The following is a 16,449-nucleotide window of genomic DNA, read 5'->3' as shown; positions in this document are numbered from 1 at the left end:
AGAGAATGAAGCTGTTCCAAATGGGAGTCCCAACAGCCTTATCTGAGAGACACCTGATCCTTCAGATGTACCCGATCTTAAAAAAGATTTATTAGCATCTATTCCTCACTATGGATGTGTACTCTAATAAAAAATTTAGAGTTACAAGTTACTTTGAGTGCAATTTGACTTCCTCTGTCTATTTTCCATCCCTAAAGAAAACCTGTGTGAAAAAGGCTTTTTCAGCCCAATGACAAATCAAAGATGCTCAATTGTTTAAATGTCCCAATCTCAGAGTACCAGAGGAAAGCTTCAGAGTACTTCCCTATGAAGAGGCTGTCTGGGTATGCTTACAATACATACGTAATTCTTTATTCCTTGTACAGATACCAAGATTTCAGCTATAGTATAAAAAAAATCCAATTTCTTACGAGTTCAGGCTCTGTGGAGTCAAAATTCTGCAATTCTACAAGTCAGTGCTTTCACTGCTGTTCTCCACACCCCAAAATCTAAATATACTTCATGTTTACTGACGTTACAACTATTGTTCACCGCACAAATCATTATTTTAGTAAGTAATTTCCTTACAAGCCCCATGATAATGGTTTTACTAATTCTGTTTCTGGAAATGCATTTGCCAATGGAACATAAAGGAAATATTCACACTTTTGAAGTAGCTTCTGTATTTTTCTGTCCCTCATCCTCCTTATGTAGAAGGATAGGAAAAGAAACATGAAACTATCCAACCATTAGATTTACTGGATGCATGCGCATATGGTCCAAGTAGGTGCCTCACCTACTTGTGCTTGGTCACAGAGGAGTAAAGACAGTACAGAGATTTCTGTGGAACTGGATTATCATGGTCAAATGCAGTCATCAATAATTCTGCCTTCCATTTTGTTTTTGAGCTTGGTTTTGTTTTGTCTCTATTTTTTTTTTTTTTAATAAATTAAGTTAATTATAAAAGCTGCCAGGGGTAACAATCTCGCTGAAACTGTCATAAAGCAAGCATCAGATGAGAAGGAATGCATCCTGACCTTTCTGTGAGCTTATTTTTGAACTACAGACTGTAAAAATTTATCAGCCCATGCAGGTTGAAGCTATTACCTTTCTATTAAATGCTGTGGAAGAAATCACCCTGCAGGTTTTCAAAACAACAGCTGAAATCTCTCCCCTTCAATTCTAAGCCTAGTATTTCATATTTTGAAAGGGCCTTCAACTTCAGCTGAAATCCATTCCTGCTCTATTGCCTAATTCCTTTAAATTTCCTGCAAAGTTTTCAAGAACTACCTCTTGGGGTACCTGGCACTAGCACAGCCCATTCTGGTCAGAAGCTTTCTCATCACAGGTGTAAGGAAGTGGGAACAGCAGTAAATCACTACAGGGAACAAGCTGGACTTGCTGAGTATTGAAAACCTCAAAGAAAATGGATGGACTACAAATTAAGCAACTTTGTATACAGCTTAATTTCACAATTTGCTACCATAAAACATCAATTTCAATGAGTAACAGTAACCTACATCTCTCCAATCTTTTGGCATTTCAAAGATAAAAATAAAAGGTGCCTGAAAAAAAAAAAAAAAGGAGAACATTTATACCAACACACACACACACACATCTAATTTGCTTTACTGAGCTCTCTTGAGCCACTTACAACAGGCTCCCTTTAACACCTGGCAGTGGCCCAGCCAGCAGCAAGAAGTGGAAGTCTCTCCCCAAGGTGACTTTCACAGTTTTAGCTTGATAGGTATTTGGCTTCCAGAGATATTATAAAGTCGAAATGAAGTGTTATCTGCTACATCTTTTGTGCAATGAATGTTATGTAGGGACTTAGTATAACACTAAAAGAATAACAGGTAGGGGAAAATTACTCAGAGATATCTCATTTTGAAAAGGCAGATGTTCTCTATTTAAAATATGTCAAATATTAAATTCTATTACGCCTTCTTCCTGCTTCACTGCTACAGGCACTTTCAAAGATGAGGGAAAGGCAAAGCAAAACTGTCAATGCATCTAGATTAAGGTTGTTTACTTAATACACTATTGAAAAGAATAACCTCTATAAATTACAGGTTTGAAACAACAAGGGAAGGAACAGAAAATAAAGAACAGCAGCATCCAGGAGCATTCAGGTTTACAGCCTTCTTGTGCTGCATTTCAAGAGGAAGAATTTCAGAGGCATCACTCTCCAGCAAGCTAGAAATTCACACAACTTAGCAAAAATAAGTGACAATTTCCTTTTAAGAATCTAAAAATGCATACTAAATGGCATTAGGTTGACTAAACCCCACATAAGCTATCCCGCAAAGAAAGAATACATTTGAAAAACATCTCTGGTCTCTCTGGCTCTTAAAAAAACATGACCTGTGTTATTTACTCTGTCAGAAGATGTATCTTATGCTGCCACTTTCTTTGCAAGACAGATATGCTGGAGACTGTGGCTGACACTGTCCAGCAGAGCCTTTAGGTATAGGCACAACAAAAATAGGTTCCAAACCTTTCCTTAAAGGAGCCTGGAGCAAGCACAGCAATGTAGAGAACAAAAGGCTATTGCTCAGAGTAAAAAGAAAAGCTGAGTACAAACCTGCACCCCCTGAGCACAGTGTGACCATCTCAACTTTACACACTGGGTGGTACTGAAAGCGATGAGAGGATTCCCACCACAGGAAATGCTGCTCCTCTATAAGTACCACCTGCACACTGAATGCAAGGCCAGATTCCTGTGGGGTTTTTTGGTTTGGGGGGGATTTGTTATCTGTATTTTTAATTTCTTTAAATCTGTGAGGGAACAGGCAGAGACACAAAACTGTGGCTTTGGGGCTTCACCACCTCCTACTCCTGGCAAGTAGGATGCCCAGCAGCCATGTGGCTGCATCTCCCATGCCAGGGAGATTCCTTCACCACCCTCCTCTGAGCAGCAAGGGCAGAATTCTGCACAGAGGTACCAGGAAACAATTTTCTCTGTAAGGTTCTCACCTATAATAGCATGAGCTATGAAAGCACTATGATGATACCTGTTAGAAATGATTGTGTCAATGACAATTAACTCCAGAGCAATTAACTGATGCTACTAAACCCCAGTGACACAGTTTTCATTTTCACAGTCCCTACCAAAACAAAATGCAAGATGAAGACCAAAGTGATGAAAACACTTGTAAAATCTGACCTCAGATTAGCATCTAAGAGCTGTTAAATCTATGCCTTTATATCACAGCAAGGAGAAGTCAAAACAAAACCATTTTAGAGGCAACAACAACCCCAGCAAAGTCTCAGCACTCCTTCTGACAGTCAGGGCTAAGCCAGGCTGTGTTTTGACTTTTCAGAATCGCTTTTCTCAAACAACTGGGGCTTTAATATTATTTTAGTCGTTCCTTTTAGCAACGACTTACTAGGAACCAGCTCTGGATAGTACTTAAGCTGGAGTCAGTGGCATTATTTGAAACAACACAAATGGAGAGTAAGAGAGCTACACATCCTACCCCCATCTTGGACACACTTCAGTGCCTGCAATGACCTATGGTAACACAAGAAAGCCTTGCTCTTTGAAATGGAACAGTAGCTGCAGGGTTGCTGTTTTTTCAATTTTCCTTTCCCATATGCAGCTACAATGCCTGTTTTGAAGCTGTACTGTACTTTTCTATGGGAAGATGGAAAAACAGGAGGTCCCTGACACAGAGAAAATCGCACCTCTGAGGCCATGACGAACACGCAGCTTTTATCAGTGCCACGACTATTTCAGACAAACTACTCCACTCCATGTGGTCCTGTTATCTATGTGAGGCATGGCCTCACCTCTATTTTTACAGTCATAGCTATAATCTTATGCCCTTGCAGCCTCCTAAAACTATGCACTACTATTAGTACATATAAAAAGGTGTCTATCCCCACTGTAATTTTATCACTTCCTTCCTACAAATAACAGTTGTTGTTGCTGCCACTAGAAAGAAAATAGCATTTCTTTCATGTAAGTCACAAACTAAACACATTAGATTATTTGAAGAGCTAATAAAAATGCGGGGTTTTTTTTGTCATCTGTTTTATTTTTATTTAAAGACCCTAATCTTCTTCCAACAAAGAGAAAATAGGCCAGTTATATTTACCTTCTAACTAACTGCAACAACTATTAAGCCAGATACTCAGTTTATTATAATGTGTACAGGCCCAGTGACCTCAGGAAATAAACATTAATTTACTTCAACCTGAGGATCTGATGTCCTAAATAGATATCCTAGAGGACTGCAACTCTGGAACACTGGTGAAAACAAACACTGATTTATGCAGTGACCTCTCTTCATCTCCTTTTAATACAGAAAGCAGTTGAACAATCCCCTCTGTTTTTTTAAAAAAATCAGTTTGTCACACATCATCTGTTTAGAAGTGTCATTGTCTCTAGAAGTGTTTAAAAAGGGAATCACCCATAATCTTTGCAATGTTCCAGTGGCACTGAAAAGCATTCAAGGCAGCCATGAACACACTGCACCTGCTCAACAGAGACTGCAAAATCACATTCCACAAAGAACAAAAAGGTATCAGGAAAATGAGAACATTTGCAACACCTGTAATCCAGCCAAACCTGAGGTACAGTCACTTGAGAGCACACCCAGCTTTCCCTATGCATTAGGAGTAAGATGCCGTTCACAAGATTGTTGCAGATGTTAAATGCTACAGTGTTATTTACATAGGCTGTTTCTTGCTCTAAAGGACAAATGAATAATCACATATGTTATTATAGATTGTCACTAATTGAAGACATTTTCCTCAGCCAAGCCTTACCAACTCATCAGTGTTTGTTTGCAGAGCAATACTGTGAACTGCTTCAGTAGAATGAAATGAACGTTGTAAGACTAAGCAGCCTGAGAAAGGGTTCTGGTGTTTTTATTTGGTTAACCTGGATAATTCCTACTGCTCAGTTCACAGCTCCATGAACAGCTGCATCAGCACAGCTGATAGGGAGCAATCTAGACACAGAGGTGAAATTGAAAAAGCCCTGAACTCAGCTCTGCTGGCAAACACAATGTTCAAAATCACTGAGGATCACAATAGCATGATTGTCATCACTCAGGCTACTCCCTGCTATTTCTATTCCATGATTAGATGGCACTTTGCCATTTTCCTCAGTGGTTATTAACCTCTCACCTTGGTTTCAGTTCTCCTTGTGGTTCCATCTTCAGAAGTGACAATAGACACGTGGGAAGTGGGAGTCCCTGGGTCTTCCTCCACAGTAACTGTCTCTTCCACCATTTCTTGAGGCTCTTGCATCATTGCTATTGAAGTCTGGTTACTGGGGCTTTGTTCCTATAAAGAAGCAGGCAAAAAAAAATTAACTTCTTACTTCTACCATCATGGTATAGCTATTCCATTGATTTCAGCTTCTTTGATTGCAAAAACCACATTTTACCCAACAATTTGCAAGCAGAGATTCAGAGACAGGAATATTTCCTGTCTCAGACAAGCTTGCTGCAACTGTGCTGGTATGACTGGGCTGTGCAGCAAACGGAAATCACGTGAAGCATCTATTAATTACTTCATATTAACAGGCAACAGACTAACATACCATCTTATATTTAAATCTCCTTTAAGCTTTCTCTTCAATGCCCACCATAAGAGTGGAATTTTTGTCAGCAAAAACATTCTTTCAGTTCTGCAGTGAACAGGCCCCACTGGCTTTCAGAGCAGTTATCTTACACACCACTGAAGTTTCTTTTTATTTGATGAAGTACACTCAGCTGGAGACTGGAGAAGGCTATAAAACATCAACAGCTACAATTAAATAGACACCTTCCTCAAACTGCCCAAAGCAACGATAATTAAACAAAAAAGTCATGGCTAGAGATTAATTCAGTGAAATGCTTCCCTTCCCACATCTTCTCTAAGTCTAACTGGCTACAAGCTTATTTAAAATTTATAACAGATAGACAACATAATAAAATCTAAACAGAAAGAAGGGAGATCAAAGGCGGGTTCTTGCAGGGCTACTGCCCAAAGAGAACACTGCTGTTCACCAGTGCTGGTGTCTGAACCTTCCTTTTTCTTATGCAATTGTGTGTTTCAGCAGAGAAATCAGAGAAGCTCCCTTTGGTAGATGAATGTCTTTCAGAAGTTTCCCAGCACGAGGCCAATAAAGAACCGGCTTATGCACTGAGAACTCAGGCTTTTGCCCAGCATTATGAATCCTCAGGCACATAAAATGAAACGACAGACTGATCATTTCATTACAAGCCCTGAAGGTATCTGGATACACATAGCTTAAAAGTCAAAGCAGGGCTTCTGTTGGCACATCCTGTCAAACAGACACTCAAAGAATATCCTTTATTAAGGACTATATACACACACAAATTTTTTACACACATATTTTAAAAACAAAAAATCCAAGAAGAATGACAGCCCACAACTGCAAAGTGAACACACTCTGCCAAAATAAAACTCTGGACAAATCTACTCAATCTCTTCACATCACAGGAAAATACAAAGGGTTGGGATGAAACAACAACAGCAATAGAGGTACTCAGCCTAATTACATAAAGGTTTAAATATTTTCCACATGTGAACAGCTTCATCACCAGGAAACTACAGCACTGAATTTTGTATCATTTAGAAAAACTGCATTTCAACCCATCTATAGCCTTTGGATTTCCCCTTTTGCTGTGCCATGTTTTTTGCAGACCCCTAGCGACCTTTTGCAGCTAATGTCTTGTTAAGGTCTGTATTTAATTCCTGCATGATCTATAATTTCTCTTTAAACAAGCTAAGGTGCCCCTGATCAGTTTTCCTTTTTCTTTTTCCTTTATTTACAGCTGTATTCTGACCTTCTGGAACTCAGACTTCAGTAAGAAAGCTGCTCTCGTTTTCCAGTTCTTATTTCTCATTAACCAAGACCATGACAATAAGCCTCTGCCAATCACCTGAGGCAAAATTCAACACAGCCAGCCTTCAAAGGTAAGGCACCAGAAGTGATACAAGAAGGCACTACTTCCATTTCTGTTGATACCACAGAATAACTCAGGTTACAGAATCAATCAATGAGAATATGGCTTCTGAAATCCTAAAGAAAATCACTCTTTCCAGTCTGCAGAACTCAAATCATTAATGGCAAATAACTTATGATACATGCTGAATTCTTTATGGTAGAGTTCAGATGTCACTTCATGTCTTCTGCACATGGCTCCAGAAACTTGCTCCTGCAATAAATATGTTATTCTCTTCACATTTTTCTTGAAGATACTGAGTTATAACTGCAACTCCCTTTCTCACACCCCATAGCAAAGCTTTCCTCCAAAGAGAATAATTTACACAATACTGCAATACCGTAGAGACTCAGAGCTTCTACTCATCTTTACTCAACCAAAGCTTACCAAGAACAAAGAAATCAGTTACATGTAGAGGGTTTTAGCACAACACTATCCCTGTAAACCTCACCATCAAATGCCAAAATTGCTTCAAGGTGGGACCCTCTCAGTCCTCTCACACATGTACATACACACACACAGCTCATCCACCACCTTCATTTCCAGCTGCTTGCGGTGCTGGTATATTTTTGTTCCCCTCTAGACTTTATAGAGGCAGCCTCTGTTTTCTGATAATAAACCTGAGGAGATGGAAGGTGGAAAGAAATATTTTGTTGTTTGAGCTTTTGCAATACCTTTTCTTTATTAAAAAAAAAAAAAAAAGAGAATCTGCCTTTGTATTCAGACTGCCTGTGGGCAAAGGAAACCTTAAAAGCGGGGCACTTAAACACAAGCAAATTGCAAGCTAGAGCATATTGACTTTAAATGAGCATTGTGCTGGGTTTTATCCTCTGGCTGCTTCTAAAATGAAGATTCAGGCAGATATGGTACAGATATGCATTCTTACAAGAGAAAACTATTGTTAGCAAGAGACTGTCCTAGGCATCAGAAAGCCTAAAAGCTTTCAAAGTTCAAGGTAGATATCTCAACACAGACTGGTACCCAGTCACCATCTACTGTGTCTTCTTTCTACGTGAGCTACTGAGGAATGCAGTGAGCCAAGGGGACAGCCTGTCACCCAGCTTACCCCTGAAGTGCCTGAACCAGGTGGCTCTTTCATCTCCAAGCCCAGTACTTTCTCTACATCGCTAGCTTGGAGCTGTCACAAGCTAACATTAACATAGAAAAGATGCAAAGGTTTTGTTATCTGTTTTTAGACACCACCATTAAGGATTTTAGGTCATCACATATTGCAGAAACTGGGACACATTACCCCTTTCAACTACTTCCTCTGTGCTCAGCTTCGAAGCCAGTATTTAGGACACTCTTTTTTGCTAAATACACCTCAGCATCTCAGGTTCCAAACATTTGGCAGGTATGCCTAATTATCCAGAGTAAACCACAAGCTGCTGGATAGGGCTGGAACATGAGACCCCTAATGAATAACACTACCAGTGGTTCCCTGCCTGCTAGGAGGAGGCTAATTCCAGTTCAAAACAACATGTACTCATTTACCTTACTGGTGGCTTTCAAAGCAAAAGCAATGAGATTACAAAACACTACCAAATTATAAGAACAGGTTCCAGTGCAGTTATTGCATGTGGTGTCAGTAGTTATGACTCTTCTTTTTACTTTTGCTTTTTTGAGACCAAATGAATCCTATCCTGTTGATTTGTATTTGCATCTCCAGTGTGCTTTAAAAAAGCCACGCTATTTAAAACACAAAGCAACAATCAATTTACCTCCAGCCTGTAAAAGTTAAGCGCAGATGAAACAGCTAAAGACCTTGTAAAATAAGCAAGAAACATAAAATACCAGTAATTCTTGTTTTGTTAAAGAACAGTGATTTATCATTTAGGGCACATATCTCCTAGGGCTTATTTTGCATTAGAATACTACAGCTTCTGTAATCATCACCATTTCAATTCCTAGCGTTGTATTTCCATCAAAGTAGCTATTTTATATGTTTTAATAAAAGAATAACCTCCCCCAGGAGGATCAGACATCCTACTTCAAGACAGTAAACAAAGTTCTTTATTCTCTGCCTATGGAACAATTTTAAACAGTCTGGAAATAACATAAAATTGCAGGAGATTATTATTTCCACTAAAACAGCCTCTCTTCAAGAACACTGAAATCATGTACATCGAATCTTCATTCTCCCCAAGATCTTCTTTGTTCTGAAGATTGCAGTGCAGGCTATTCCAGCTACTCCTTACTCCAGGCTACTGTCAGATACCAAATTTGAGGGTTTTTGCAAATCACAAAGGCTGGATTCTACATCAGTGGACACACTTGTCCTCAGTCAACCCCAGCACAGACAAAGCTCAAGTGTATCAGCTCCTGTGAAACACATTACAAGTCTGGGCATAATTAATGGCATTGGACAACAATGCTAATTGAATTAAATGTGGATTCTCTCTCCTCTACTACTCTTTAAATTACTTGTTAAAGCTTCAATCCCTGAAAAGCATGAGATTATTTCTAAGAGTAAAGCAAGCAAACAATGGCTTTGTCAGAGTCAAGTCTCAGGCTGATGTTCTGCCCCAATGGTCTCCTTCCCACCCAGGTCTGCACTTCCAGCTCAGTCACATCCTTTTATTTGCTGAGGGCATGTGGAGAAAGACACAAAAGGCAAGTCTGCTGGCACACAGCTGCTGAAAAAAGTCTGTCTTGAGATCTGCATCAGACTGGGACATCAGAGAGGAAGCAAATCACTGATGGCATTTGTAGAACTTGGGTTAGAACTTCTCTACCTACTTTGAGGTGGATTTTGTACTAGAAAAAGCCTAACTCCCCAGCAGCTGAAGACTCTCAAACCTGTTTATCACATCCTCCTGGCTTGTCAGAGCCCCCTTCTTTCACCATAGCCTCAAGATCCCTGCTGTGCTCTCTGCCTGATTTGTCCTGAGAGCTTTCCATGCATGTCAGCAGGGCAAAAGCTGGACCCCAAGCTGAGCAGCTCGTACCCATCGCTGAGCCTGTGTCACCTGAGGGGCAGCAGTACAGGAGACTGTCCCAGTCTTTTCAGTTTGTTCTTCAAAATCAGGTGAGCCCTCATACACGGCAGGGCTTGCACTACTGCAAGGCAGGGCACTTTCTGCAAGCACACCGAGACCTTAAGTTAAGGACTGCCACAGGCCGTTTCCTCCAGTTCAAAAAATCACAGCAAGGTCCAAGGCTTCAGCACCAAAGCACAGACCTACCCAAATTCATCAGGACTGAGGAAACACTGCACCAAAACTGGGATCAAACCATGGCACATCCAAACAGGATGGCTCTAGAACAACAGAAAGCACATGGACCAGCCTGTACTGAAACCCAGGCTGCACATGATGCTGGAAGGAGAGTCTGCAATACAGACAATAACTTAAATATGGGAATACATAAATATCCACTTTGCTGCAGATAAACTAACCTCCATTTAGTAAAGCTGCTGTTCTGTTTTCTCATGTGAAATAAAATGTAGGGTTTATATTTATAAATATATATGTCTATATTTATGTATATGTATGTATACAACGGATTCAGTGCACTTCAATGTGAACCCAAACACATCAACCTATGAGAAAGCTTCAAGCTCTGCCAGAGCTCTGCCAAGCTCTACCCTACGGCTGGTCAGTTCAGAACAGAAGGGAAATGTTAGCCCCAAATGAAAGCAGGCTGTCCTGGCACAGGGTACCAGAATGAACTCAGCCCCACACCACAATGCACTAACTGTTTCCTGAACACTTACACACTTCCTTTGTCCTTCAGAAACACACACGACAAGCAACGAACAAATAATGCCAAGAGCTTTTAAAGCACCAAGGTTAAAAGGAACATTTCAGCAACTGGAGAAAACCCTTAACTACAGGAGTTCTGAAAAGCCACAAACAAGAGAGGGGTTTTTTGGAAGCAGGCATGGTAATTCAGCCTTTGAAGGCATCACACCTTTCAGGGAGAGCAAGAGGCGGAGGTGAAGGAGAAGGAATCAAACCTCAGACAAGGCCTGGAGTAGCAATATTCAACCCTCAAGTACAGCAAGACACACTGGGGTTCTGTTCAGCCACGCGGTAGCTGCCCATCAACAGGGAAATCCAGAGCCTGCCCAACGGTCAACAAAGAGGGCTTTTATGCTATTTTAAACAATCTGAAGTGTCTCAGTTAATGGAAGACCGGGCAATTGGCCCTCAACTATTTCTAATTGACTGGAATGATGGATGAAGCTAAAGGGAAAGCTGACCCACTGAACTTCTCCATACAAAGCCAGAAAACTGGAGGAGATTGTAAACAGTTTATAAGAACGAGAAGTGGGAGAGGCAGAATCCCAGGGGCTTTGCTCCTCTCAACCTGCTGTTGAGTTGTTTCAGACAGAGGAAAACAAAGAGCTTCAACTCTGAGCAACAAACAAAAAATACATGGGAAGGCCTAAACAAATAGGGTATTTTTCCCATGCTCCCCTCCCGTTTCTGCAGGAGCTGTTTAGCTCTGCCATGCAGAGCTGGTCCTTTGAATCAGAAAGGGCAATTTGTCACTCTGACAAGGTGTCTCTCAGGGCTCACTATTGCCTTGCCCTGCTTTTCAGATTGACTGGGTTTTAACCAAGGATGTCAAGACATTACATCTCAGTCAACTTCAACAGATGTGATGATATATACTTAAAACTTACATGTTAATCAGTGCCACTACATTAAGGTAATGCTCAGGAAAGTACACATGCCCCTTGATTTTCTGAACAAAACCATCACTGGCAGCTTTGCACTGCAAAGGGCAACAGCGCTGCAATGTGACAGAGCTGTCTGCTCACCTCAACAGCTCCTGGGGAAGGAAATCTGAGGACATGCATCTTCCACATGGGGAAATGGGTGAGTAACAGGTTCCACCTCACACCATCTAACTTTAGGCAGCTTAGCAAGGTATCTAAATGCAGGATAACTTCATTCTTTCTTGTTAGTCAAAAAGAAGAGTAGGAGCCTCTGAGAACAGATCTTACACAGACAAAATTACTTCCTTAGACACATCCAGCTCTTGCCATTGATTCTGCAGGGAAATCGTATCAAGAGCTTCAAGACAGCATTAAAGCTGGAGGATGAATCCAGGCCTTAAAGCCCCAGTGTAAATACTCTGTGTAGAGCCCAGAATATAACAAGGGTATCACAAGTCATCATTCAGTCCACAGTCACAAGCCCTTTTTCTCTCAGTAGTTCAGCAAGATCAAGTAGTAAAATAGAAGCAATAAGCCATTACTTGTAATAGGAAAGTGATACAGGACAAAAAAACCCAACAAAAAACAGACAACAAACCAAAAAAACAAAACACAAAACCAAACAAACCCTCAAAAAACAAAGAAAAAACAACCCCACAAAACAAAAACAAACCCTCAAAAAACCCAAACAAAGAACACCAAAAAACCACCAAACCTCAAAAATAGAAAGAGCACCTGGCACACAGAGCTCTCCTAACCTTAACTGTCAACAGCATGGCCAGTGTTTATCTGGACAGCCTGCCCAGTAGGAAACTAGCAGGAAATGACTGCTTCTCACCAAGATTTGTACAGAGAGTTCACTGCAATTTGCCAAACTACCTCCCAAGACAATTACAATGTAAATCTGCATGCCTAATCTTTGACCAAACCCAAAACAGATCTGACTTGCTTCCTCTCTGGAGTCTTTCAGATGAACTAACTAAGGCTAAATCAGGATATTTTTAGTGGGACGAGGTTTTATCACGGATTACAATTTTCCACCAAGTTTTTTCCTTCATCTCCACCTGCTGCTTCTACAGCACTGGCATTAAGGGTGGTGTGGGATGACTAATTTTACATTCCTTTCTGCAAGACAAGCATTCAGATTTCATTTCTTCCAGGCCCCACAGAGTTTGGATCACAAATTAAATGGATGCATTTATTACTAGATATCAAGTCCACAAACTTACATGCACATGGGAGTCAGAAGTACAAGCTAGGTCCTTCATCTAAAACAAAAAAAACAACCGTCAGTTGGGCAGGTGAGAGCAGAAAGTTTCTTTATGCAGTCTGTGTGTCCCAGACTCTACCCCAGCCACCTTCACACATCATTAGTGAGTTCAACCAAAGCCTGCCAGACACAGCCTGTTCTGGGCTAACACACACACGCCTACTTGCACTGCTACAAAACTACCTTAGAGAATTGCTTTTAACTTCAAGGCAGATGTAAACCATCTCTGCATTCTCTGAATTACGACCAAGGCTGAAGCATTGAGTGTCCTAGGAGCCACATCAGATCAGTGTTAAATTTAACTCATCTCCTCACCCACCCACAATCTTGCTGGTAGATCTGAACTACGCAACAAAAACGCTTTTTGTGGAAAAATGCACAACACAAAAAGCAAAAAAAATCCAAAAAACAACAACAAAAAAAGTTTTTCTAATCCTGAGTGAAACAGAATAAACAGACCACCGATGATTTTTTAAGCCTGCATTCCAAGAAAGCTGTTCCTTAAAATAAATGATTTCTCATTCTAGGGAATACAAAGCAATTGACAATAAATCAAATCACCCATCTCACAAGGACTGTTCCTGCCAGTGTCTCATACTATGAAGCCCCAGAGCAGGTCTGGCTGGCAGTGAGGCTGCAGGACTGTGTCAGTCCAAACAGCTCCCCAGGACATTACTCCTGTTAAATCACACACTACTTCTTCCCCCTGCATCTCACCCAGTTCCAGCCTCCCACTGAAAGCCATGGCCTGAACAAAGCACAGCAGGAAGGTGTGAACAGCCTCTGCCACAGCCTGGCTCCCACTGCTGTGCAACCCCAGAGTGCAGGAAAGGGACAGCAGGAAGGGAACTGTGCAGGAGGTCTCTGGACCATTGGAACACCAAAAGACACAAACAAGTCAACAAAGCCAAAGGCCACACTCCTACTGCTGTAAATCTTCCAAATGGAAGAGATTCCAGCAGAAAGACATTTTTTCCAAGTGCAATGCAGTTACTGTGCTATTTCAACTACTCAAGAGAGTTCACTGATGTCCAGTAGTCTGTTTATTTCACATATTTTCTGTTTATTCCCTAAGACTGACTTTATAACCCCTACTTGGACATGGTCAGCCCTCACACACACTGGTAATAGAGTGTGTGCCCATGCTAAATTAGCAATAAACATTATGGAAAGAAAAAAAAAAAGGAAAAAAAAAAGATGAAAGTGAGCACTTGGATATGAGGGAAAATGCTGAGTAAGGACCTGTTCAGTTCTCGTATCCACAGCTGTGAAGGATGTGGATGCACTGCAGTGGGCTCAGAGCACAGCTAACAGAACAGCCAGGGAACAGGATCAGAGGTCCCTCTTTCACACCTGAGGTCCAAGCTATTAACCTCAGAAGAAGGTCAAGGAGTGATTTGATTACAAGTCAAGTGCCTAAAGGTATAATGGAAAGCAGATGGAGAACTCTTCAGAGAGAAAGATTTAACCAATGCCAGTGTCTGTGATGAAGACTGACAAGACACACATTTAATTTTAAGACAGTGAGTGTAAATTGTGCAAGTTGATATAGGAAAGTAAAGAAGAAACACATTGCAAAACGTTGCTCCTTAATAGGTTGGACTTAATTATTCTTAAAAAATATGTTTCTATTTACTTATAAACCTGATAATGGAGAGGTGCTTACATGCATGCACACAACTGCTCCTGCTTAGCTGCTACAACACCCTGAAGATTTTTCAGGCTAAGAATAAATTATTTAAAGTTTGTGAAGTAATTCCCCATCCCCCTCAGCCTGCCCTCAGGAAACCACACTTAAACGCAATGAAGAGATTTCTGTCGGCCAGAGAAGGGTTAATGATGTGTGTTCATCTTTTGGCCTAAGGAGCTCCCTCTCCTCCCACCAGTGAGCCCCTTCTCAGCAGTAATTCAAGTAAGGCCAAATTGCAAACCATAGCATTGTGGCAACTGAGAAACAACCATCGCCCAGGAAGGACTGGCTGGCCCATTCCCCAGCCTTTGCTGTCCATAGCACAGCTCCCAAAAACCTGTGGAGCCAGCATAACTGAAATAGCCGTGGGACAGCAGGAACCAGGGACTGAAGGGAAAGGAAAGAGATGAGCACCATTTATCCAGGCACTGTCACCTAGAAAATTAATGGGAAACCACTGGCTCCATTCAGTTTATAATGAGAGCTCAGTATCTATCGACAGTCAGGCCATTCAGCAAGGATTGCTATTGCTGCATGATGAGCATGAATCTCAAAAAGGAAAAAGTCATTTAAGCTAAGGTGGAAGTCACTTGCCCAGAGGTAAATACCTTCACCAGCAAAGTAAAATAGCTCTCAATTTCTTAGTTAAACGTGTTTGGCTTTTTCCATTTGTCATCAGCTCTGGCTAATGGCTCCACATACTTGCTGGAAATGGGCATCTTTCTACGACCAGTGACTCCTCCTGTACCATGTATACAGTCAGCTCTTCTACATGAACGTACTGGAACTGCAAAATCCTATCACATTTGCCAAACACTCAATTATTTACATAGTACCCTTTTCATTATTATTTCTGATATGCTTTTGTTTGGGACTTCACAATGAAATTCAAATATGACAAAGACTAAGACAAGGCACAGCCCAAGAGTCAGCAGTCTAAATCACTTTTAAACAGGTTCTCAGCGGGATGTTGAGAGAGCCATTTCTCAATTAAACACACACAGATAAAAACAAAAGATCAGGATGAAATTAAGGACTTGCTATTAACAACCATCAGAAAACTAAACTCATGCTCTGAAGGCTACGCTACTCTGCAGTTGGCAAGACAAGCTGTTTGAACCTAAGGACAGGACAGCTGCACTTCCCTCCTACTCCCTGTTGTGGTTTGATGCCAGAAAACAGAATCTTTAATTTTTCCAGAGAAGCCCTGCCAAGCTGAGGCTGCAAATAGGATCTGGTGTGTTAGTAAACTCCTAGGCAGCTTGCTCACACTCTGGCCAGCGCTGCTCGAAGCGCCTAAATCCCTACACGCACGCTGGCAGCAGTGACTGCCTCCCTTTCTCACAAACCATCCTCCTGTGTTAGACTCCTTTTATAAATCAGGTCTGCACAGGGCATGCCATTTTCACATCTTCTGGCAGAATATGCAGCACCCAGGTTCCCAGTCTTGCCTTCTCTCCTCTAAAGGCTTTCCCTATGACCCACCTCCACTACCAAAATTTTGGCAGAAATAAACCAAAGTCTTCCATAAAGCATTAGCTGTCCTGGGATCATCTATACACACAGATGTCTTTCCCAGACTTCAAATGAAGTTATTTTTCTCCCAATTCTTCACAAGGAATCAAAGATAAACAGTCATCCCACCCACCTTTTTTAAACAGTAAGACAGACTCAATCACTGCAAGTTCAGCAGCAGCAAGTCCACCACCCACAATGAACACCCTGCCATAAACACTGTTCCTGCCTCCAGGACTCACCCTGAGCACAGCACTGGGAATATTCTCAGAAATACACACCAGCAGGGTTCATCCTACTTTGATTTTCAGCTTGTGGGTTTATTTTTCTTCCCCAAGAGAAAGCCAGTGTCTTTTAATACCTT

General features: G+C 41.2%; 1 protein-coding gene across 3 annotated transcripts in view; it reads right to left on the bottom strand.

The window, feature by feature from the left end:
* Nucleotides 1–16,449, bottom strand: part of ARVCF (ARVCF delta catenin family member) — a 136,393-nt gene that overhangs the window by 79,895 nt on the left and 40,049 nt on the right. For 2 of the 3 annotated variants that reach the window (XM_058851801.1, XM_058851803.1), the window contains exons 2-3: nucleotides 12,840–12,878; nucleotides 5,116–5,274 (exon numbers count right to left, since the gene is read on the bottom strand). In XM_058851801.1, the coding sequence (XP_058707784.1) occupies nucleotides 5,116–5,274; nucleotides 12,840–12,878 (198 nt within the window). The remainder of the gene's footprint in view (nucleotides 1–5,115; nucleotides 5,275–12,839; nucleotides 12,879–16,449) is intronic. The other variant, XM_058851802.1, reaches the window with a different exon arrangement.

The sequence above is a fragment of the Poecile atricapillus genome, chromosome 16, assembly GCF_030490865.1.
Source record: "Poecile atricapillus isolate bPoeAtr1 chromosome 16, bPoeAtr1.hap1, whole genome shotgun sequence".
NCBI lineage: Eukaryota > Metazoa > Chordata > Aves > Passeriformes > Paridae > Poecile > Poecile atricapillus.
Note: the sequence above shows the minus strand (reverse complement) of the source record. Positions and strands in the feature narration are given on the sequence as shown.